This window comes from Grampus griseus, assembly GCF_964374135.1.
Source record: "Grampus griseus genome assembly, chromosome: 10".
Classification (NCBI taxonomy): domain Eukaryota; kingdom Metazoa; phylum Chordata; class Mammalia; order Artiodactyla; family Delphinidae; genus Grampus; species Grampus griseus.
In genome coordinates, this window is record NC_139004.1 from 92,843,188 (window position 1) to 92,867,549 (window position 24,362).

The window sequence follows — 24,362 nt, forward strand, 5'->3', positions numbered from 1 at the left end:
GTCCACCTGTTTGTACCTTGCTGAGTGTGCAGGGCGTGGAGCCCTTTCTCTGAACCCCTGCTGCTCTCCGTACAAACACAGAGAATGGGTGTGCAAAGGATCCTTCTTGACGTCGACATAAAGCTCAAGTTGGATGCCCCGGGGAACCTTGGTGACTTTAGGGCAGAAAATGTCCGTCAGTGTTGATTGATTGGCCCTCAGGTACCCAGGATAGAAATAAGACCAAAGAGCGAAGGTCTTATCCTCCGACTCCTGTGTCAGTTCTTTCTTGATAACGCGGATGGAACCCCCAAGTGAAGTGGGAAGGGACAGCAGCCGCGTCGCCCCTAGGCTCTGGGCAGGGGAGCCACCTGAGCCCTCCTTTGCTGATGCCCGGGGTGCGTTTCTTGCTGATGGAGTTTTTGCAGCACCTCTTGCATCGTCCCTTTCAGGTCTCATGATACACACTGGAGGCTCACTGAGAAGGCCTCTGTCCCCCTGTCACAGATCCCACAGCAAGGCTGTGGGCAAGCTGACACGAGACCTGAGAGTGTCACCTGAACCACCAGAAGGCACTTTCGTTAGATCATAGAACCAGTCCTGGAGGGCACCCTTGGAGACTAGTGTGCGTCTCCAGCAGCCCCAGACGTTCACTGATACTGATTTTCTTCTTCTTTGGTTGAGTAGATGTCTGTAGACCGAGATTCCAAAACCTCCCTGAGTACTTTAACAAAAATCATCCCTGAGGTCTAACCAAAGGCTCGTCTGCTTCACAGTGCCTTTCTTTTTTATAAACCTCATGTTGGCTTGAAGAGCAACCACAGTACCTCCTTGTACTTAAAGAAATTTCCCAAGGAGGTCCCTGCCGCAATCTCCCGTCACTTCAGGCACATTTGGGGTTGCTTCTGTTTCCCATTTTACTGGTCATCATTGTTTTTCTCTGGAGGCTCTTTGTTTTCCTGCCTTTGGTTGGAAGGGACAGACGGCTGTGCCCGTGCACCCCACAATATATGCTGGCCTTTGGCTTCTGTAAGGAGGTTTGAGAATTGAACCCAGAGAAAATTTGGAGTCCCCTTAACTTCTTGTCCCTGGGTCTTCTAGAATGAAGGCTGAGCTGCCTCCCTGAAACCTGTGTGATTTTAGTCTTAAATGTTGCTAGAGATGTTATTGCTGACAGTTTACCTACACATACAGGGGCTTTGTAAGATAACACCTTCAAAAAAAATTTTTTTAGGAAGTACAGTTTGTTGGTTGAGGTGTCATGGATGAGTATGTGAGAAGCTGTCCGTGTTCTGATCCACACGGGAGAGGGGGGACCAGCCTGCCTACCAGATCGGGGAGACTTTCCTGGCCAGTGCTGTTTCCCGTGGGCCCCGGGGGACAGGTAAGGAGAGGTGTTAAGCTCTCAGGTCTCAGAAGAAAAGTGGTTCTTAGGCAACAGGTGGGACTTTGCTGCTTGCTAAAACCAGAATTAACTCACCTTGAAAAGCATCATGAAGATACAGTGCTTTGGTATTGACCTTGGAGCTCAGGCCCTTCCCTGGAGCCCAGTGCCCAGATTAATTTGGTCTTCGTCGTCCTCCAGCCCCTCTCTCAGGCCTTGGGAATCAGCGATGAGCAGACGGTGGCCTCCGTCCAGCCCTGGCAGGGAAGAGGAGATGAAGCATGCTGTTTATGTCTGAGTTATCAAGAGATGGCTCTACAGTTTGGATGAGGGAGGAACTCTTCAGAAAAATGAAGTTGAAATGTCAGTGCCTTTACAACCCATACTTCATTCACTTCATCACTTCTTTTCTGTTTAAAGTTTATATTATTTCTGAACTCATTAAAGCTGGCAACATCCTCAGAGACACTGGTGAGCTGAGACTTGCAGATGTTTACTGGTTGAAACCCATCAAACCTTGCTAAAAAAAATGCCCTTAGAGTGAGTGATCATTTATACCAGGGGAGTGTTTGATTCTTAATGCCCTCTTTACTAATTATTAGATTCTTTTCAAATATCATACTTTTCCTGAAGTCAAGAGTAGTTGAAGATATCGGAAAAACAGTTCATGTTGAAAGGCTTGGGCCTGTCCAGGGGGAGGGTCTGACACCATTCTGCCTTGGGTGTATTACACTTTGAGAAGTGGAAGCAATAACATTTGTCTCTGTGTCTAATGGAATCTGAATGGCGTCTATAACTAGTGGAATTCCAGCTGGATTTTTTTTTTAACTTCCTTCATTGTGACAGTTACTGGGAAAGGCTCTTCAGTGTGTTTTTTGCTGTCAATTTACAGGCTGTCTTGACCTACCAGTACGAGCAGGGCTTGTTTATCTTTGGATGTTTTGGGGACACTAGACTTTGGTCATCACATAACACCTGGCACATTAGTCGATCCACCTATCTTACCCGCTAACTGATTTCCTTTGAAAGTGGTATTGATAGATTATACACCCTGCATTTGAGTAGCTTCCCGTAGTAATCACAGTGCGTTTCACATAGTGTTTCATAACTGCACCCTTGATGGACCCCCTCCATGTGATGCACGCAGGGCAGGTGGTAAGAGTCATGTTTTTCAGATAAGGAACCTAGGGCACAAATCCAGTTAAGCAAGTTGCCCAAGTTCACGTAGCTGGTTATCGAGGAGCAATGGCTAAAATTCAGGTTTCCAGACTTGCAGTTCTCCAGGCTCCTGTGCCTAAAGCATGTGTGTTTTATCACCTGGTTCCTGGTACATGATCTTTGGGTTTTGATTGTTGTCATGGGTTTCTAAGAAAGGGACTCAAGACCTACGGTGGTCATTGAGTGACAGTGGTTCGGTGAACAACCTGTAACCCCCAGCCCCGGCAACTAGCAAAAGAGCCTTGTTTGGGAGCCCAGGTTAACAAGAGCATCAGGCCTTGCGGGAAAGTTGGGGCATTCACATGTGTTCCTACCATGGCTGTTCTTTCCTGTGAGAAGAGTCTGTGAGACTCTCTGCTGTGCAGCTGAGGGACCTGGGCTGGCAGGTAGGGAGTGCATTATAAAAAGCCAAAAGGTGTTTGGAGTTTGACACACTCTTGCTTAGATGAGAGGTGTTGGACAAAGCAGGGGCGTTGAGAGCATGGGCTGAGGTGTCACACCAGTGGGGCTTGAGTCCTGGGGCACCACCACCACTTCCTAGCTGTATGACTTGGCAAGTTATTTAACCTCTTTGAGTCTCAGTTTCCTCATCTGTGAAGTGGGGATAGTGGTAGCCCCTACCTCATGGGGTAGTTAGAAGGGTTAAATGAGATACTGCATACAAAGCACTTAGGTAGGTGGCAAGCAAATCAGAAGGCTTCAGTTATTGTTCACTGTAATTTACAGATCAGGGGTCCCCAGGAAGTGATGGAAGTCTCAGTTAATCACAGGTATAGGAGGAGAGCCCCACAAGCTAAGCCCCACACTTGGGTAGCCATTGCTGTCACTCTGTCACCCGCAGAGCCTCTGAACAAGCTGGACAGGAATGGGTTGGTCTGTTTGGAGACATCCCTTCAAGTCCTGGAGACTCCAGGGCCGAGGCCGAGGTCCCCGTGTGCCGGAGGCAGAGTAAAAAGAGAAAAAGTCAGACTCCAGGGAGGAATTTTCATCTGCTCCTGGAAGCACAAGGATTCAGCACTGTTCAGCAGTCACATTTTTCAAATTCTTGCATTTAGCCTGAGAACTTAATTCATTCTGCAGCAGATAAGTGAGCACGCAGAGTGAATGTCATGGGCTGTGTACCAGGCAGTCAGATAGAAAAGCTCATTCTCTGGAGTCTCTGAAGGCTCAGTGTGAGGGTTTCTAGAAGGTGGACTGCTGCCGGGTGAAATGCTTTCCTTTGGGGAAGGATCAAAGTCTCAGAGCTGTCCCAGGAGCGCTGGGGACTGCTCCCCCCATACCGTCCCCTCTCCCGCCAGACCTGCCCTGGATCACATCCACCTCTGCTTCCTGCTGCTGCCACTTCCTTTATCTGAGATGCTCGTAAAGGGCTCCTCCCGTGTCCCTGCAGGTGCAGGCTGGCTGGCTGGCTCTGGGTTCCGAGGTTCCAAGACTGTCTTTGCCCTCCTTCCCCCAAGTCTCTGAATTCTGGGGAAGATGGCTTTTCAATAAGGTGCTCATTCGCTCACCTTCCGTGTTGTGTGTCCAGCGCATGGCGAAGGCCCGTGGCTCCCATCCTTCTCCCCACACCCCATCCTGCACAGTGTGACCTCTTGCACCTAAAGAAAGGAGTCCCCCCACCCCATCCTGCACACTTCTGGCCTGTCGTTTAGAGGAGCTGCCAGTTGTCTGCTGGTCCCTAACTTCGGGCCGCCTCTGGTTTCAGGAGCCGGGTGGACCTGTCATAAATCACGCTCTGTTCCTTTGCAAGGACTTGGCTGGGCACAGAGGGTGGCTGCCAGGCTAATTAAGGGATATCTTGTTATTTTCAAGAGTGATCTGAAAGGGTGGTCTCCTTATTATTTTAAACTAAGACCTCAGTTCTTAAGTCCCCATACAGCTCACGCAGCCCGAGGAGGGCAAACTGTGTCCGCTTGGCAGTTAGCCGAGAGCAGGAATGAAATCCGAGCTGCTTGCTGTGTCAGCCAGCCACCACCAGGCCTGGGCAAAGGGACTGGCTCGAGTAGGCAGGAGACGTGGGCTCTGTGTGGCCTTGAGATGTCTGTTTCCCCCTCTGGGCCTCAGTTTCCTCCTCTGAAATGTGTAGGGCTGGACGTTCCCAGACAACGTCCTGTGGAGCCTGGCGTTGCAAGGAGGAGCTGCAGTGATGTGAGGGGCGTGCTCCCTGCTGTGTTTCAGGCTGAGCAGTTCTGCCTGTATCTCTCTCGTATCCGGGTCCTTACGGAAGGTGGTGTTAGGGGACGGAGGAGAAGCAGGGTTTCCCTGCTGGGGAAAACATCTGGAAGTGTCTGGAATAGAGTGCTTACAGCTTTAACATTCTGGGATCCGTCTTTTCTGTTTTGTGGGGATTGTTTTTAAGCCTGGCTTACCGTGGCCATACCTGGGTCCCCTCCCACCTCTGTCCCCCAGAGCTTCCATGGAGGTAGCCGCTGCAGGTGGTCACTTTCTTATCTGGCCCGACCCCGGCTTCCTTCCCTGAGGCCACTCCAAACATGGACCTGTTGTCCGTGATGTTGGCATTGACGCTGTGTCTGCCCCCAAACCCACCCTCGTTTTTTCGGAGTTGCCTGCCGATCACTGGGGCTGGTGTTCCGTGTGATCACTAAGAAGGCAGGCGGTGCACAGGGCCTTGAGTGCAGAGGCAGGGAGCGGGCGTGGCTCTGCCACACGTCAGCTGACCTCTCCTGACCCCAGCTCTCCTGTCCATAACGTGATGGATTTATGAATGGTGATATCTGTCTTGACAATCTCCTAAAACGCTGATGAGACAGCTTATGTGAAGAGGGCTTTGGAATCACATGCGATTTGGAGATAAGCAGAGGGTGAAGAAAGATGGGCCGTGAGGGCGGCAGACGCAGGTCCCTCTGCAGGGGGAGGTGGCCTCTGAGGGTGGCCCCTTGTCTGGACAGCCTTGACAAAGTTCTCTAGCCTTCGGGTAACAAAGCAGTTTTTTTCCCCCTTCTCTTCCTTTTTATTGTGATGTGATTTACATACAATAATATGTAGAGATTTTAAGTGTACACTCTGATCAGATTTGACAAATGTTTATACCTATCGTATTTGTTTTCATTGGCTGCTGTAACGAATTACGAAAATCTTAGTGGCTTGAGACAGCCAGACTTTTTATCTTACAAGCTCGACATGAGTCTTAACTAGACTAAAATCAAGGTGTCAGCGGGGCTGCATTCCTTTCCGGAGGCTCCGGGGCAGAATCCGTTTCCCGCCTTTCCCACTTTCTAGAGGCCCCTTGGCTATAGCCCCTTCCTCATGTTCAAAGCCAGCAAAGCCGAGTGGAGTCCTTCTCACACCATATCACTCTACCCTCCTCTTCTGCTTTTAAGAACGCTTGTGATGACACTAGCCCCTGAATAATCCAGCATAATCTCCCTATTTTAAGGTTAGCAACCTTAATTCCATCTGCAACCTTATTCCCCTTTGCCATGTAAGGTGACATATTCCCAAGTCCCAGGGATTAGGGTCTGGACATCTTTTCAGGGATGGGGGCGTATTATTCTCTCTACCACACCTGTGTGAATTCCACCCCAATCAAGACATTTTCTTCACTCCAGAAAGTTCTCTTGGTTCCCTTTTAGTCACTTCCCATTCACCCGCCCCCCCGTTTTGCTTCCTCTTACCTGGGACCAATGTTGCCTGCTCTAGACCAGGTTTATTTGGAAGGCGGTGCTCAAACCTGCTGGGTGGCGTGGAGTGAAAAGTTTGGAGAAGTGAAACAGTCTCTCCATGGCTCTTGGCTCTAGGTTTTGGGGGTGGAGGTTGGGGTGTGATTCACTGAAATACGCCCATGGAGGGAGGTAGACCAGTGCCCATGAAGAGCCTGAGGCGGGTCAGGGCCGAGTCCCCTCCTGCTCTGGTCTGAGGTCCCACCCGCTTCTGGGGAAACAGTCCTGAGGAGGGCGCCCCCTTCCCGCCCGCAGGTCCTCCGAGCACATTGTGACGGAAGCAGGTGGAATGAACAGGTCTGTGAGCCATGTTCAGGGCCTGGTCTCACCGAGTCCAGATGACACCAGGCACCAGGGAGGGGCAGCGAGGGTCTCCAGGAGCCCCTGGCCCCGGCCTGCTACACGGCCCCTATGCCTTCCCCCGGCACAGCCCCTGATTGGGGACCGGGGGTCCTTAGTTCCTGCACATGCCTCCGTTTTCACTTCTCCTCCCGTACGAGGTACCAGTGCTTCCCCTCTGGAGCCCAGCTGTCTTCCTTCTAGGGCGTCTGCTGAGCTTCTCAGTTGGGGCCCCTGCAGCCCCGCTGTCACCCCTCCTCGCTGCTCTGCCACTTCCCAGGCCCGTGCCTCTCACAGTGTCCTGGGAAGACGCAGTGTGTCACAGTGTGGGCTTCTCGGGCATGCTCCACACCTGATGCACATTATCTGAAAGACCCAAAAGGGTCTCCTGATCTCAAAAAGGAGTAATAGTAACCACTGCTTCATCAGGGGCTGTGTGTGAGGTGAGACGCACGCAGGTTCACCCCAGGTTCCCGGGACCTCGTCAGGTCAGCTGTTGGGAGTGTTACTGTGATAATCTCGGGTCTTCATAGCCACCCGTGAAGGGTCCACCCTGTTGCCCATTTTGCAGATGAGAAGATTGGGGTTTCAGAGGCGTCGTCCCTTTCTGAGGTGACCCCAGCTAGTGAGCGGTGAAGCTGAAGACCGGTCTTTCTGACAGTTCTCGCCACTTAGCTGCTTGGGTGATGCCTTTGCTGTGGGGTTTTCACATGATACTAATGTCATGGTGGTGTGAAACCAACACACTTAGTGGGCACTGTGCTAAGCACCTGATGCACCCTGGCAGCCCTTCCACATGGGTTCAGAGAGGTTGAGTAATTTGCCCACGGTCACAGAGCCAGTGGATGAGGGACCCCAGCCTTGAACCCGGGAGGTCCAACTGGAAAGCCTGCCCCACTAACCCCTCCGTGAAGAGATGTTTCCTTGCTTCGAAGCACTGGTGGTATCTCTCCTCTTGCTTCTTACTAAGAGGTGTGATGGAGTTGGCCTCTCATTTCAGCGGGGTGGCCAGGTGCCTCGGAGCCGAGCCCAAGACTCCCGGAATCACCTCTCCCATCCTCCAGCCCCCATCCTTGCTTGATGTCGCTTTTCTGTGCTTACTCATGTCACCGTACCCCGCTGTCCACTCTGTCGTTTTATTGACCACGTTCTGTTTATAAAGCAGGTTCAAATCCTTGAGGGATGGGGACTGTTATAAACAGTGCAAAACAAATACACTGGCCATCGCAGAAACGTATGTAGAAGCCTGTAATCCTCAGTGCCTTGCCTTTCCCTCGTTTTATAAGAGGTGTCCTCGCCCTGACCCTGTCAGGTGACGTAGGCTGGGTTAACCAGCTAGACCTGAAGCAGTGCATTTGTAGCAGGTGATGGGTGTGTACTCTTGCGCTCTTCCCGATGACACATGGCAGGCTTTGGCTCTTTATTTATTTACTTATTGAAGTGCACTTGTTTTCTTGAATGACCGGAGTGTCCAAGGATGCTTTTTCAGTTGCTCCATGCCATGAGAAGACTTAAGGGACAGCAACTGAAGTTCATTGCCCCGAGCAGCCGCCTCCTTGTGCAGTCCCCTCCTGACCCCGTGTGGGTGAGATGCTGTGTGACGCCTCTTGGTGGAAAATGGAATCACTGTATTTGGGTGGCTCTAGGTTGAGGTCTTCGTCCCCCGCACACCTCCTCTTGTTTGTCTGCGGAAGCGCTGGCCCTCAAAGAAGTGAACAGTTGGAACTTGGTTTCTCACATTAGAGGATATGAAAAATAAGAATCTACAGTGTGGTGGGAATTTATTTCTCCCGTGGCCGGCTCTGATGGGGGGGGGGTGTAGCAAGTCAAGAGGAACCGTGAAGTGTCAAGTTGTATTCATTCTTTCATCAAATCATTACAGAGCACCTTGTATGTGCTGGGCCTCTTCTGGGTGTTCTGACGACAGCTGTGAGCCATGTGGGCGAGGCTCCTGCCCTCTTAGAGCTTACACTCTGCCCAAGACAGACAGTTAAGTAGGTGAACAGTAAATACAGGTGTCGTTTCAGGGGCCAGTTGCTATGAAGAATAAAATAGAGCGTGTGAGGATAAACAGCTGGCGTGGCTGCTGTTAGTAGGATGGTCAGGGGTGGTTCTCTGGAGGAGGTGATGTTAATGCTGTGACTGACAGATGAGGGGACCCAGCCATGGGAAGAGCCAGGAGGAACCGGGCAGTGGCGCTGAGTGTCTGCTGCTGTTTGCCAGCACTCTGTGGACTCAGTGGTTAAAAGGCTACTTTAGTGAAAGTCATTAGCGTGACTATTGAATGACTGTGTCTTTTTCCTACCAAGCCGCCAGTTTCATGGGGCGCAGGCCTCGTTTTGCTGAGCATTGTTTCTCCTATAATGGGCGTAATCCCTGACTCATGGCAGGCGCACAGTAAATAGTGGATGGGCGGATGGACAAACGGAATGCCGGTTGAATGGATGGACGAACTAGAAGCCTAAAAGAAAACAGAGGGAAGCAAAGGGCAGTGGAGCACACTGAAGGCTCGAGCTTGGTTCCCAGAGTGGGAGTGTTGGAGGACTCAGTGACACACAGGATGGAGGCAGGCAGTGACTTGTAAACTGGCATTTGGGAGTGGCTGGAAGAGAAAAGACAGAACCAGAGAGCACAAGTAGGAAGGCTGGATCCTGTGCTGTATGTAAGAAACAGCCAGAGCTAAAGAAGAACAGGGAGAGGGAAAAGAAAGGGCACGATCAAGAAGAGCTTGGTGGGCAGATGAGGCAGACATTTGTCAGGGCAGCATATGGACTAGTGGCTAGAAGAAGGGTCACAGTGACTGAAGTTGCGTGTTGGCAGATGGAAACATGGCGGCTCTCGGGGCGGGGGCAGGCGCTGAATCAAGCACTGGGTGTGGGGGGGTGAGAGATGGAGCAGTTAAGGGGCTTCATGAGGCTGGCAAGATGTTGCTTTTCTCTGGGATTGCAAACCTAGGGTCACCTTCTGTAGGGAAGTACCGTCTTTCCAAATGGGGGAGGATATGAAATTGGCAGAAAGCGCCCACTGCGAGAAGCAAATATATGGTTTGGAGCTTTGTTTTATTCCTCTGGAAACTGACCGTGTTGTATTTTTATGTAAAGAATTCACAACAGCGTGGTATCTGCAAAGGGGTGAAAAGAGAGTGCTCACAAATGAAGTTGAGATACCATATTGTGTTTTTATATCAACAATGTATACTATTGCTTGCAGTGGGTCCAAGAAACAAATGTGTATTCAAGAGGCGAGCTACCTGTTCACTGTTAGCTTTTTCATCTAACCACCCTTTACCTGCCCTTCAAAACCTGATTCGAAAATCACTTTTTTCCCGACGATTTTGGGATCACTCCAGCCCGATGTCATCCTTGCCACCTCTGAGCTTCTATGATATAATCGTCTGTGTAGCTTCTGGAGCACGTTTTACACACTGAAGCCCTCCTCATGGGCGTGTCATGCTTCTGGTGTGGAGCCCTGTAGGGGCAGGTAGCACGTCTTACTCATCTGTATATATCCACAAGGCTTTGCAAAGAGGGGGGCTCGTAGAAGTCCTTAAACACATGACTGGCCCTGCAACAATTGCCAAAAATACATTCTGTTTCCATTGTTCGTGGAGTTGATGTATATGTGTGCAGGGGGTTGTGCTTCGTTGGCTGAAATCTGCCCACCACCCCTTAGCATGCTTCCCAAGCCTATATGACTGATTCAGACAAAGACTGGCGGTTTGCTTTAAAGGCTCTGTGTAGAAAACCTCAGGCTGGGGAAGCCAGAAGATGACAGGGCATTGAACGGTGTTTAACCCTGGTCCAAAGTTAGACCGTTTTTGAGGTTTTGTGTCTGGCTCTGATCTCCACGAGGTTTTGGTGTCCTGAGTGGGATTCAGTAACTGGTGTGTCCCAGTGTTGAAAAAGCTGTGGGTTTTCCTTGGCAGCACTCCTTTTTCTGCCGGTTGACAGAAGATAAGAAGTCGGAGAAATTCTTCAAGGTCTTCTATGACCGGATGAAGGTGGCCCAGCAAGAAATCAAGGCAACGGTGACCGTGAACACCAGTGACTTGGGAAATAAAAAGAAAGATGATGAGGTAGACAGGGATGCCCCATCACGGAAAAAAGGTAAATGCTCCCCTGCATGCAGCTCTTCAGTCAGCTGGATTGTAAACATGGGAGGAACCCCTGGTTTTCCTTTAGTTTTTACACGACTTCTAGGCTCCAAACTTTCTGACTGGGGCTTTCAGAAGAAGAAAACCAATCTGGTTGTGATAGAATTCTTCCTGTGTAACCTGAACTGAATTCCTGCTGCTTTGGAGGCTCCTCTTGTTTAATAAACTAACATACATTCTTCTTTGTCAAACTGAGGGTTTTGTTGGCAGGAAATCTATTAATAATCTTTTCCTGTAACTTCCATTTAATGTTAGAGAAAGTTGTGGAATACGCACTTTTAAATTGGCTGTCGTCTTTTGTCAGCTAATCCTCCCTTGTTTTCTGAAATATTTGAAAGTTCATAAAGCTTTTTATCCATTATCCCCTTTGAAGAGGAGTTATACTGGGGAGTGGGTAGACCCAACAGCGTTGGAGTCAAATGGCCTTGAATAGGTCTGAGTCTCGTTTTTTTAGCAGCGTATGTGGCCTCGACCCAGTAGATACCAGTAGCCCACCCCCAACTTAAAATCTCTCCAGACATTGCCTGTCATCCCCTGGGTGGAGATGGGGTCAAAATCATCCCTAGTTGATCACCGCTGGTCTAGAATGGGGATAAAGAGAAGAAAAAGAAGAAAGGCTAACATTTACTGAGGACTTTCTATGAACCAGGCACTGTCCAAAGTCCTTTACATGTGTGACTTCATTTAGAAGTCAAGTGGACATTGTAAAATCGATAAAATCGTTATCCCCATTTTACAGATGAGGAAACTGAGGCATAGGGATGGTAATTAACTTGTAGGATATGGAGCTAGTAAGGATATGGAGCTAGTAAGTACTAGAGCCAGGATCTGAACCCAGGGAGTCTGGCTACAGCGTCTAATGCTTCTAGCTCTAGTGCCTGGTTACCTTACAGGGTTACTCTGAAGAGTCGATGAGGTAATAAACATGAGGTGCTTAATCACGGTGCCTTGGGGCTTAGTAAAGGGCTCCATCAATTGTTGTATAAGAACAGTAATTACAGTTTGTTTAGCTTATGTTGAGTGTCTCAGGAACATTCTAGAGGAAGACGTCACTGATGTTCTCCCCATTTTACAGATGAGGAAGCTGAGGCCCAGAGTCATAGATATATGAGGTTGACAGAACCTCTACTGCTTTTCCTCTAAACCACAGAGCAAGTGTAGGTGACATGTTAGAGCCACCAGCAAGCTGGAAGGGCTCAACTTACTTTTAATCCTAAGAGGTGAGAGAAGATGGTGGCTTCCTGGAGCGTTTTGCCGACCTTGAGAGACTCTCGGGTGAATTCCAGAACTTAGATCTCTGCACGTCGTCTTTGGTGTGGTGAATAGTGTTCCTGGGATTCGGCAGCACTGACCATCGTACGTTTGCGTTCTAGCCAAAGAGCCCACGACACAGATAACGGAAGAGGCCCGGGATCAGCTTGTGGAGGCCTCTGCCGCCACCAGGAAAGCCTTCACCACCTTCAGAAGGGAGGCCGACCCCGACGATCACTACCAGTCAGGGGAGGGCGCCCAGGCCACGGCAGACAAGACCAAGGATGACCTGGAGATGAGCGCAGTCATCACCATCATGCAGCCCATCCTCCGCTTCCTGCAACTCCTGTGCGAAAACCACAACCGGGACCTACAGGTGAGGGCCGGGGGCTGGGGCGGGGGGGGGGGGGTCCCAGGTCCTCACAGCTGCCGCCGCTTACTGTGACATCTCAGCTCCTCTCCTTTCAGCCCATCTCTTCGAGCTGAGGACCCTGTATGGTTCTCGATGTCTGGGCACTAGAAGTGTTTCTCTGTCTTGTCGTCCCCACTGTCTCCACAGGGACAGGGACCAGATCTCACGCTCAGCAGTGTAGTTGCCACCTGCTCCACATGTGTTTGTTATGTGTGTGTATGTGCCTGTGTGTGTGTGTGCCTCTGTGTGTATGTGCCTGTGTGTGTGTGTATATGCCTCTGTGTGTGTGTGTATCTGGTAGCCTGCCACCGTTTGATACATAGGTGTACAGGTAAAACTTGAATGGGTGGAGGAGTGGATGATTAAATATACTAGACTTAACAGAATCTGGTGCATAGAATGTTCTAATCAAATATTTCTTGGTTGAATGAATGAAGTGGCTTTCTGGTGTTTTACACAAATGTTCAAAAATATTTGTTGAACTGATTATTCCAGAAATCCTTTGTTCACTTTTTTTTTTTGTCGTGGGATAATAACAATGGCCAGGTTTATTGGGCACTTAGATGATCCTGGATGCTAAGTGTTGTCTGTATTATAACACTTGTTTTATAGATGAGGAAACCAAGATGCACAAGACCCAGTTAGGGAGTACAGAGCTTGGAACTGAACCCAGGCAGTCTGGTGGGGAGAGGCTGTGCTGTCAACCACCGCATTAAGACAGAGGGCGTTTCCTTCCTTGCAGAGTTTCCCCAACAGCAAAGGCTTTTCAGGAAGGGCCAAGGATGGGTTCCAGAGATACCCTCTTTGTTCTGAGTGGACACAGATCTGTGGAAGCTGTCTCTGCCCAGGAGAAGCATGCTAGAGCACCGGGGCCTTGGCCTTCTCCTAGTTTTGCTTCTGACTCTTGGGGAAAACACCCCTCTTTGCCTAAAACAGACGAGGATGAACAGGAAAAGCGTGTCTGAACTCCTCTAAGGTAGAGTGTTGTCTCCTAAAATAGATAGATTGGTGGGGGTAGTTTTATCTGAATCGTGATGGTTTGAAAAGAAAATAATTCTAGCCGCAAGGGGAAGATGCAGCCTTGAAATATTTGCACAACTGAGTTTACCCACCAGGTGATTTGATGGCCTTTCACGTGTCAGCTGTGGCCAGACCATTCGGTGCCACCAGAGATCGCTAACACTTCAAATCTGCTGCAGAGTCTCTGCCTGGATAAGTTGAGTAAGAAATTATATTGTGAAGCAGAAAGACAGAAGAGTTTAATGAAGTGGGTGAAGTCTGCAGTATGAGTACTTACTGTGCTGACTTTTGTTTTCAATCAAATGGGTCCCAAGAGCCTGGGCTTTGAAAAAGCATCGGGGGGCTTCCCTGGCAGTCCAGCGGATAAGACTCCGCGCTTCCCCTGCAGGGGGCACGGGTTCCATCCCCGGTCAGGGAGCTAAGATCCCACATGCCGCGTGGCACGGCCAAAAAAATAAAAAATGAAATGAAATTTTAAAAAAAATAGCATTTAGATCCAAGGTCGTCAACCAGCCACGTATTTCAAAATGAACGGATTTCCATCAGCTCCACTGTCAGCCACGCAGGGACTTCAGGCTTTGCTGCCCACTCCTTCCCTCCACTGACATTCCAGCTTCATCCCTGACCACGTCTGAGTGTGGGATCTTGGCTGTGAGTCTGTTTTTCTTGCCTGTTGCTCAAACATTCCTGCTTTGGACATAGAACACGTCGGCCCCTGATGCACTGGCCTGACTTGCGTGGATGCCAAGATCAGTGGGTGGACAAGGCCCTCATGACCCAAAGGGCCGGGGTCCGGTTACTGGCTCGTTGGCTGGCGTTTGTCTGGAGGCGGACTGTGTCTGCTCCACCTAAGCGTATCTACACCGTTCATCACCGGGGAGACAGGCCGAGGGAGTGTGAGCGATGCCCTGGGAAAGCACGCTGTCCCACCAGTAAGGAAACAAAGCCTACAGCTCGACTGCGGTGTCTTTGTGGATGGGGGCCCTACCCTGCTGCTGGGGCGATTTCTAGGCTGAACTTGGTGGCCGGTGCCCTGTATCGTTCCCCTATACCAGTGTTACTGGTTTCCACCAACCTCGGGCTCCAAAGGAAAAGTAGGTTGAGACTATGCATATGTGTGTTGATCTCATCTCGGCGAGTACCCTGCTCTGTGCCCTGCCCTGGGGGTGATGGAGACCGCCCCCCGCCGACCTTCCCCTCACAGAGCTGCACATCTAGGACAGGAGCCACTCGGCAAGCGGGAGGCTGCCGTGCAGGGTGATAAGTGCTACAGTTGTGTCATCTTAGGTGTTTTGTGGGTTCAGAGCAAGAGAACCAACACAGTAGTAAACTGGGTCCAGGAAGGCTTCCCAGAGGAGCTGATGTCTGCTGAGTTCTGAGCAAACAAAACACAAGGCTACCTTGAGTCGAGTCCATCCGTGAACGTCAGAGGGGCGGTCCTGGTGTGCTTGTGTCCCGGGCGTGGCTCTGGTTTCGTGGACCTGTTCTACCTTCCCTCCGCCCCCTTGACCTGCCGTCTTCACAGCACACCCAGCCTCCACTGGGAAAGCAGAGGGAGGCTCCCATGGTACGAATTCACCACTTCCTTTGGGGAAGTCTTCACAGTTTTTGTTTTGTACCTTAGCTCTTTGCAAAACTCTGCTTTGAACGAATTCCCTAAGAACTCCATGGGCAGAAGCCCCTTTTAATGCGTCCTTCCAAAACAACATTCTCTAATACGCCACTCTGCCAGAGACAGTGGTATCGGAGGGAGAGGGAGTGTACAGTATATTTCAATATATATACATTTAAAGCTTAGCAACTTAACCTTTGAAGGTTCTATAACGCCAGTGGTGTTAACTGCTTGGGGCTGCAGAATCCTCCGTTTGAACATCTTAGGCAGAAACGTACGTGGTAAAGGAGATGAGAACAAAGCTGCTTTGTTCAGAGTAGAAACGACAGAGTGTCAGGACTTTGCTTTCCTCCCTCACCTGCAAGAGCCCTGAGAGCTGGGGCATTCCTGGGCTCCTCCGGGGTTTTGCAGGGAGTGGCTGGAAAACCAGTGATCTGGACCAGTGGTTCCCAAGGATGAGGGCTGCACCCATCTACAGACTCCCACTAAGCCAGGCACACGGAGGTGGTAATAACATTGCTCTGATACGCTGGTATTTGTAGGAATCCAGTTCTCACAATGATGGTTTTAGGTGGGATTCAACTACTCTGCCTGCCACCCTCTTGGCAGTTTTCTGGAACCGATGGTGGATCTCTGGGTCAGGGTTTCCTCGTGGATTCCGAGGGAGAAGACATTCTCGCGAGGAGAGAATTATCAGCTCCCTGGTATAAGGAAGTGCAGATGAGCCCAGAGAGAGAGGGACTCTGGCCCTTTGAAGTTGCCCGGAGTTTCTTGTCATATTTAGAACCTTAACTTTCCTGTTGGTAAATGTTCAGTAGCGATAAAGCCACTGAGTTTGACTTTGCTGAATGGGCAGTTGCTGCCTTAAGCAAGCTTTGTTCACAGTAGCGAGACACGTGATGGGAAGGACTGTTTTTGAACCATTTTCCGTATGCTTTTGAACCTTCCCCTGAGAGGCTGGCTTTGCCTTTCACCTGGGTTAAGGAATACAGGTCTTGCTCTTTCTCCACTGCAGTCTGTTTAAGCACAGACTCCACTGCAGTCTGTTTAAGAAGTCTTTGATCTCCTTCGTCTACCCATCTTGACTTGGTCCCTGGCCCTCCAAGGAAGACGACAAAAAGAACAGGACTTCTCTAGCCTGGACAAGGTGGGGTAGGTGGGATGTGCTATGGGTGAGCTCTATTCCTCGAGCATAGAAAGAGTTCCCATGGGCCTTTAGCGAGTGGCACGCCTCTGTTTTGGTAGAGAACAAGAGAAAATGGAACTGAGTTAGGAAGGAGACATTCTGGCTAGACATTCTGCAAAGGCCATGAGAAATGGGAGAGGCTTTCAAGAAAGCGCAGCCCACCGTCCTTCCTGGGGAGTCTGCAACATGTCACCTGCTGGCCTTGACGAGTTCCCAAGTCCCCTTTCCTTCATCCAACTTAATCCAGATACTTCAGCCAGTGTTTACGAAGCCCATGGCACGAGCCAGTCCCTGGGCCAGTTGTCGGTCACCAGTGCTGGTGCCCCAATCTCACTGGAGTCAGGATGGAGGGTTTCCTGAAAGAAGTGACTTGAGATGCCATCCTGAAGGAAGAGGAGTTAATCAGGGTGGAGACAGGGACGGGGGGGAGTGACAGGCAGAGGGAATAGTGGGGCTGAAGCCCAGGAGATGAGAGAATGGAGGGTGCTTAAAGAGCAGGAAGAAGTTCATTGCTGCCAGACAGAGGAGCATGGCGGGAGAGATGATGTCCGTGAACAGAAAGGGGCATGACGGGAGTGGCCACATCCCTGAGCAGAGGTGGGGAGGGGCAGGGTGTGGCAGGAATGATGACACAGGAGTTGCAGAGGCAAAGGGGCCTCGAGAGCCATGCTGTGAATTTGAGCCTAGGTTAGCCTGGCTGTCTCCTGCCCTCTCCCTGAATACTCCTTCACTCCACCGCTGCATGCTGAGGGGTTCAGCCAGGCCCTCGGACAGGTAGCATCTTCCCCGAGGGGCTGGGGCGAGAAATGGCTGTAGAACCCTCCTGTGGCTTCCTGTGACCCTTAGAAAAATAGTCACCTTACGAGAGGTCACGTGGTCTCAAATCACCTGTCCTTCCTCCACCTCCACCCGGACCTGAATGACTGTGCAAGTTCTAGACTAGTCAGGAAGGCTTGCGCAGAAGGCCCTGAGGTTAACTGGGGGTGGGGGTGAGGGGGGGTTATCTAGAGGATGAGTCGAGCATAAACTTGATTACCAGCTTTTAATCTGGGCATTTATGGATGTTTTAATTACACAAGGAATACATGAATATATTCTATGAAGGTTTAGATGAAAATAAGTGTTTGGTTTAAGAAAACAGTCCCTCTACCCATTCCCACGTCTCTACACAGAGAGAACTGCTGTTGGTTTGGGCTGTATCCTTCCTGTCCTTTTTCTGTATATTTGGATGGAAGCACTGGATACATATTAATCTGCTATTTGCCTTTTTGTTCGTTTAACTTAACAGTATGTCCTAGAGATCTTTCCATATTGGCACGTATGGACCTACCTCAGTGTTTCCAACTTGTGATATTAAATGATGTTGATACACTATCATTTGTTTACTTCCCAACTGACGGGCGTTTAGCTTGTTTCCAGTTCCCCTCTATCTCAAACAGTGCTGTAGCAGACATCCAGTACGTACTTTGTGAATAGTGATACAAGTGGAATTACCAGGTCAAAAGTTAACATTCGTTTTATCTTTTGATGATATCTTTTTACTTTAAAAAGATAACACTTTTCTACAGTTTTCTACAGTAAACATGTAACTTTTATAACTATGCCCAAAAGAATATCTGTGGTTAATCTTCCCTTCTTTTTAAGAAGAGATTACTGGAGTCTATGACAAAAACAAAAAACAAAAAGCAACTCCTGTGCATCAGAATAGACTGTGAGTTATGAGGTGGCTGAATGTGGCTTGCTTGACTTTGTTGAGAAATTATCTGCTGTTATGTCTCTTGTTAGCATTGCAAGTTTACCTGGAGGATACATACTCGGACACGTGCACACAAGCACACACACATTTACTCGCTTTTGTTCCTTCCTTTAATAACGGAAGTGGCCAAACAAGATAAGCCAGGTTCCCTCCATGGCAGTGGGCTTAAGCCCAGCCTGTAACACTTCATTCTGTGATGAACTATCCTCAGTGTTAGGTTCTGGGCATTCAGCATCCAGACCACAGCATCATCTTTTAAACATTAACTAGTGTCCTTGGAAACGTCAGAAGGCTCTGAACATGTGATGGATGGGGAGGTGGGCTGGGGCGGAAAAGAAAGAAATGAGAACTTAAAAGCTACTGGAGTCTGAACTGGGTCGTCAGAGAGGAGCTCTCCTCCCCTGCATCCCATACAAAAGCACCTTGGAGAACAGGCCACAGTGTTTGCAGCCATTGCCATAGACCATGTCCACGGTTGACCGTCATGGGGGCTGGCTGACCCTTCTATCCAACACTGCATCTCTCTGCGTAATTGCTGCTCAATCCCAGGCCCCAACCAATTACATACCATCAAAAGGGCAGAATGAGTGACCTTTTCCCTCTTCTCTTTGCCTTTGTTCCCCCAACCTGGGGACTGCCCAATTGCAGAACTTCCTTCGTTGCCAAAATAACAAGACCAACTACAATTTGGTATGTGAGACGCTACAGTTTCTGGACTGTATTTGTGGAAGTACCACCGGGGGTCTTGGTCTTCTCGGACTCTATATCAACGAAAAGAATGTGGCCCTCATCAACCAAACCCTGGAAAGTCTGACCGAATACTGTCAAGGACCTTGCCATGAGAACCAGGTAAATCCATTTGCATTTCGGGGTGGAGAAAGAAGTTCATCATTTTGAAGCATTGTTGACAGGGCCTAGTTCAGAAGTCGCACAGCATCTACCTAGGGACCTAGGGATTCAGTAGACCTGGAGGCCTTTTCCAAGCAGTGAGGAGGGAGCATCTGAGCATTATGTTTCAGGACGTGACCTAATCACAGGCACTCGAGGGGCTGTCGGGGTGATCGTGCCCAGCTTGGTTCGGTTTGAACGGCCCAACTCGAAGTTGACTAGGGGTACCTATTAAAGTTGGAGTTAAATGAATATGACCAGGAGACTAGGCTCTATTTCAAATATTAGGAAAGACTCAAAAAGGGGCTACTTCATGGAAGGAGGTTTAAACCTAACTAGAGAGAAAAACCTTGCTGTGTATGAGACAACTTGAAAATAACATGAGACAATGTATGATTGAGACTTTAACACCACAGACGTTCAGAGGAGAGAAGGACTCCGTTAGTCTTGACTTACGCTTCTCGAGAAGTATATTTTTGGAGTGGAACCCAATCGTTTCTTGAGTAGAGTCATTGCTTATCCCTGACGTCTTGCAGATTTTGTGCGGTTTTGCACTGATGCTAGAATGAGTATGATTTTTAGCTCAAATTATAGCTGTATCCTGGCTGGAGGGGGTAGGCCAGTGCTTAAATAGCCCATTGTAAACCCAGTGGCCAGGAAAGGTATGACATGCTGTGTTACTTGGGAAGCAAGGCCAGAACCTTGACTCAGAAGAGAAGAACGGCTTGCAAGAGGGACCACTTGCTGTATATTAAAAAATCTGCCCTTAGTTGTCCATGACTACGAGGCTAGCATTTTGTTAGATCCACTTTCGTCTCCAGGCTTCCTGATGGGACCAACGGGGTAGTTTGAGTTAAAGTGAAAAGGAACAACTGAAAAATTACAGCAGGCTTTGGGGGAGAGGCTTTATCTAAGTGAACTTCTTTATAACCTCAAGATGGCTTTTCTGCCAAACAGAGGCCTGTTCAAAGGAGCATACTGGGGTGAATTCTGCTGCAAGTGGGGCTCTTACCTGGGGGAAGGTGATTAATTCTGATATTACGTGAATTAAAACGTGCTTTCCAAACTTAAGCCTTAAACAAAAGTGTGCAGTACGAAAACCGAGTGATGTAGAGAGAATGCAACACACCTCTAAAGGGGAAAACAGCGCTCAGGACCCGGAATCAGTCACACACCATATTTTCCCTTAAGAACAAAAGCCCACTGCACTGTTTGGATTAGACACGGCCAATTTATCAGTTACAGTGCATGGGGACTTTCCTACTGTTTACTGTTAATTCTGAAACTAGAGACTTTCATCTGTCTTTTATTTTTACCACTTTCTCACGGAAAATTTGCTGCTCTCCCCTAGAGACATTACTGGGACTGGCGAGCATTGTGCTGAAATAGCAGTTGAGCCTGTTGGCCTGTGACGTCTGCTCTGTGACCAGCGTTTGTGTAATGTCTGCATGTGTCTCTTTCCTCAGAACTGCATAGCCACCCATGAATCCAATGGCATTGACATCATCACGGCCCTGATCCTCAATGACATCAACCCTCTGGGAAAGAAGAGGATGGACCTCGTATTAGAACTGAAGGCAAGTAGGAATTGAAAGCAAAAGACAGTAGCATCTGGAAACCCTTCTGTGTATTGCCTGTGCACGCGACGTGGTCACTGTCATGAAACTAAATACTAAACACAGTTCTTTTAAAGTAAATGAATGATCCAAGCTGCAGGTTCTGAGTAAAAGGCAGAACTTCAGTCTTTCCCTTCCAAATAAGGCCTTGGGACAGGATACCAGCTTTTCAACTCACAGGTCACATGGAATGAGAAATCATCGCTCAAAGCTGAGAAACAAATTCGAACCGCATCCAAGCACTAGCAGCCTTGATTCTGAAAGCCGCAGACGGAGAAAGAATGGAAACTCCATTCCCTCTGTGGTCTCTCATCTTTCCCCCATTGAGGACATAGGGCCAGTTGAAGAATAGTACAGCTAAAAACTATCTAGGACCCCCCAAAAAGTTGAACTTTTATATTATCCGGCAACACCTTTTTCTGTTCTGTGGTTGATTTAGCAGAAGGGTGGTTTGTAAGTGTTGGGTTAAAATAAGGAGAGTTAACCTGTCCAGAATCGTGCCTCTGGGCCTCTGATGAGTTTCTTTGCATCGTGTACAAACAGTGGCTGACAGATGACTGATGGAGAAGCACCCTTGACGTGCTGACTCCCTCTGATACCAAAATAGTTTTATGGGGTGACGAAGCTTAAGCACCTTGCAGCAGTGACTTCAAGGTGATTAAGCTGCTGGGCTTACAAGCCAGCCTCTGGGGTGTTTGAGAAGCTGATCCACTACTTCTGATGGGGATTTCTTGAGGGTCCCAAGAAAATGAATTTTAAAAAAATATTAAAAAGTAAAACCAAATGAACAAAAAGCCCCTCACTTACCTTAGGGCTTCCAAAGATTCTCTGAGTCCAAAGTTTCAATCCTGAGAGTCAGACTTGCAGCTCCATCCTGGTGTCTAAAGTATTTTTCGAAATGTTAGCCTTACTGAGCACATTTCATTTTCACCCGTTCCCATGTTGCTTGCCCCTGTTTGCAGCACTGGGCCACTTCATCACTGTCACAGGAGAGCCTGGACCTACAGGGTTTAGCTGAAAAGCCGATCTGTAGTTATGGCTTCAGTGGTGCCGGAGGACAGAAAGGTCATTAGGGAAGGTGGTAACACAGAAGCCCACAGGAATTGCACAGTTACTTTTATTTTATTTTAGTATTTCAAAATGAGTGTCCAAACTAATAGATGGTTTGGGTGTATGGTTTAAGTGGATTTTTTTTTGGGGGGGGGGACTATTTTTCACTATTTTTAACTCCTTCGACAAATCGTGTTGTAGAAGTAACTTGAACATCATTCAGGCTCACATCCCTGGCTACCATGTATCAGAATATATATGATGAGAGCCTGAAATAAACTGAGAATTTCATGCATTCCTAATCAGCATTTCAGTGGCTTTTTGAACCACTAATCCGGTAACCTGAAGGTGATTATAGAAATTCCTGCCCTGTGAAAAGCCACCTTTTGATAGCACAGCAACCCGATGGAACTGCTGTGATCTGTGCTTGGGGAGAAAAAAAAAATACTGCCCCCTCTCACCAAAACAACTTTCGAGTCCTACACACGAAGAAGCATACGGATTATCATAGGCCCGGGGCCTAAAATGAGCTCAAGTCAAGAAGTACAGGGTGTGGGCACACGAAAACTTTGAATATAATGGGAAATTATGGTTTGGTATGAGTATGGTGCTCCGTTGGGTCACTTTTGTTAACTGGCGTTGCTGTATCTCATGATAACAGTAGGGGTCGTGAGAGCTGATAGCACTGTTTTAGGACAGGGCGGGGGAATTACCTGAATTGCCTGCCTTCTCTGACCTGCAAGGCTGAATCACAGTATTTATAACCACTCCCCACTCCCCCGGAGGCGTCGTGGGTCTAGGTACCAGGTGCTTCCTAACCACTGTCATCATGAGGGTCCCAGTGTACCCCCAGAACCCATGTTTAAATGTCCGCTAGGACTTGGACCAAGTGACCTAAGGGGGAAACTGGGCCCAAACCAAGAGGTGCCTCGTTGACCCCAGTCAGTTTCTGCGGACATGTTTTTGGGGTGTCAGGTGACACATTCTCCGTCTGGTGATGCTCTTGACGCATGCCCTGCCGTGGGGCAGGGTGTCTGTAGCCAGGACGCGGCAGCTGGTCGCCCATGGTTCAGGCCAGCTGCCCCCAGTAGCTCCTCTTCATTTCTTCCTCCCTTTGTGTCTCCAATTAGAACAATGCATCCAAGTTGCTCCTGGCCATCATGGAGAGCAGGCACGACAGTGAAAATGCCGAGAGGATACTCTATAACATGAGGCCCAAGGAGCTGGTGAGTCGCACGGCTGAGCCTCTGGCCGCAGCACTGCCTAGCATCAGAGCTTCACTGGTGGCAGAGCAGGGCATCTGCCTCCTCGAGCTTTCTTTACGATGCCGGCGATCAGAAGTGCCGAGAGAACGTTTGATTCGGGCCCCTGCCTAGGGCAGGGAAGTGAGCCCTGCGTGGAGTAAGTGTCCTCTGCCTTCAGCGCAAACACGCATGGAAGCCTCCCTGGCCTATTTCCCTTGGGGGAGGTGGCACCGGGACAGGTCTGGGAGGCCGGCGGACTGGAATTCACGTCCGTCGCTCTGCCCTTTGCTGGGTCACCTTGGGAGGCCCTTGGACTCTCTGAGCTGCACTTTCGTCTTCCCTAAAAGGGAGATGATGGTATCAGCTGGTCCAGAGGGTTGCTTTGGAGACAAGACAGATGATTCCCACCGGGCCCTGCGCACAGTGCCCGCACACACGGTAAACCCTTCGAGAATGCACGGTCTCCTCTTAATTCTTCATTCACTGCCGCTTTGTGCCGTGTCTTCTTCCAGGGCTCAAGAATTCACGTTTCTCCTTGGTGCCCGTAGTCTGGGCAACAGAAGGGTGTTTTAGGGGGTGCTGATGTTTTGGGTTTTTTAAAAAAGAAAACACAATCTTGTTTATATTTGGGGGGTGATATTCACAATTGGCTGTGACTTCCAGGCTGGGAGTCTGTGCTGCAGACTGCGAGACAGCAGCTCTCAGAGATGCTGAACCGAGCTGAGGACGGAACTCTCTATTTGGACTTTTTCCCACGCAGATGAACTGTAACTGACAGACCTAAATGAGGGCACTAAAACTTTCCTGCCCCCCGGTGACCCAGTGTGCACTCGGGGCCAGGCTGAAGTCCCTTTATGTGTTCCTTTAAATAAAGTTCACAGCGAGCCCAGCTCTTTGATCTCTGAGGTCAGGAGTGAGTTCTCAGCCTGAGATGGAAGTCCTCTCCGAGTTTACATAATGGCTTATGTAACTCGGGGTGAGGGAGGCTGGGATCTGTCGCTCCTGAGTGGGGACAGGATGACTTAGCAGAGACCCCGCTCCAGTTCCCATCAATCCAGAGCACGCCCCGTCTTGGGTGGGGGACCTGGCAGCACCCCGGGCTGTAGGTGCCACTGACTCCCGGGTCGCCCCCTTGTGGTTCATTCCCGAATCTCGGAGAAGCAGCAAAGGCTTCCCGGAGCAAACACGGTTCTGAGCACGCGCATAGCGAAGACGCTCACGTGTCCGGAACACGTGTGTGCATTTGTGTGTGCACGCATGTGTGTGTACACGCATATCTATGTGCGTTCAGGCTCCCACGTCCCGTGCAACACGTTGTCTGTTCAGTTTGGTTTTAGAGAAGCGAAGGGAAGACAAGCTGACAGAGCGAGGGTCTTGTCTCCATTATTATTTCTAGGGCCTGACCTGATGTCAGTACAGAAATGTGCGTCCCTCTGCCGCGCTTGGTCTTGGATAACGAGAAATAATTCAGAGTAATGGCCTCGAGGCGATGCAGGAGGCGGAAATGCCTTCTGAGTCATCAAAGAAAATGATTAATTTTTAGTACCACTTAAGGGTTGAAAGCATTGTGTTCT

The 24,362-nt window shown here is 49.4% G+C and overlaps 1 protein-coding gene across 1 annotated transcript in view; it reads left to right on the plus strand.

Moving 5' to 3' along the window:
- Positions 1 to 24,362, plus strand: part of ITPR1 (inositol 1,4,5-trisphosphate receptor type 1) — a 318,582-nt gene that overhangs the window by 235,492 nt on the left and 58,728 nt on the right. Inside the window, exons 41-45 of the mRNA XM_082663160.1 lie at positions 10,526 to 10,706; positions 12,127 to 12,380; positions 18,639 to 18,839; positions 20,345 to 20,455; positions 22,675 to 22,770. Of these exons, the coding sequence (XP_082519286.1) occupies positions 10,526 to 10,706; positions 12,127 to 12,380; positions 18,639 to 18,839; positions 20,345 to 20,455; positions 22,675 to 22,770 (843 nt within the window). The remainder of the gene's footprint in view (positions 1 to 10,525; positions 10,707 to 12,126; positions 12,381 to 18,638; positions 18,840 to 20,344; positions 20,456 to 22,674; positions 22,771 to 24,362) is intronic.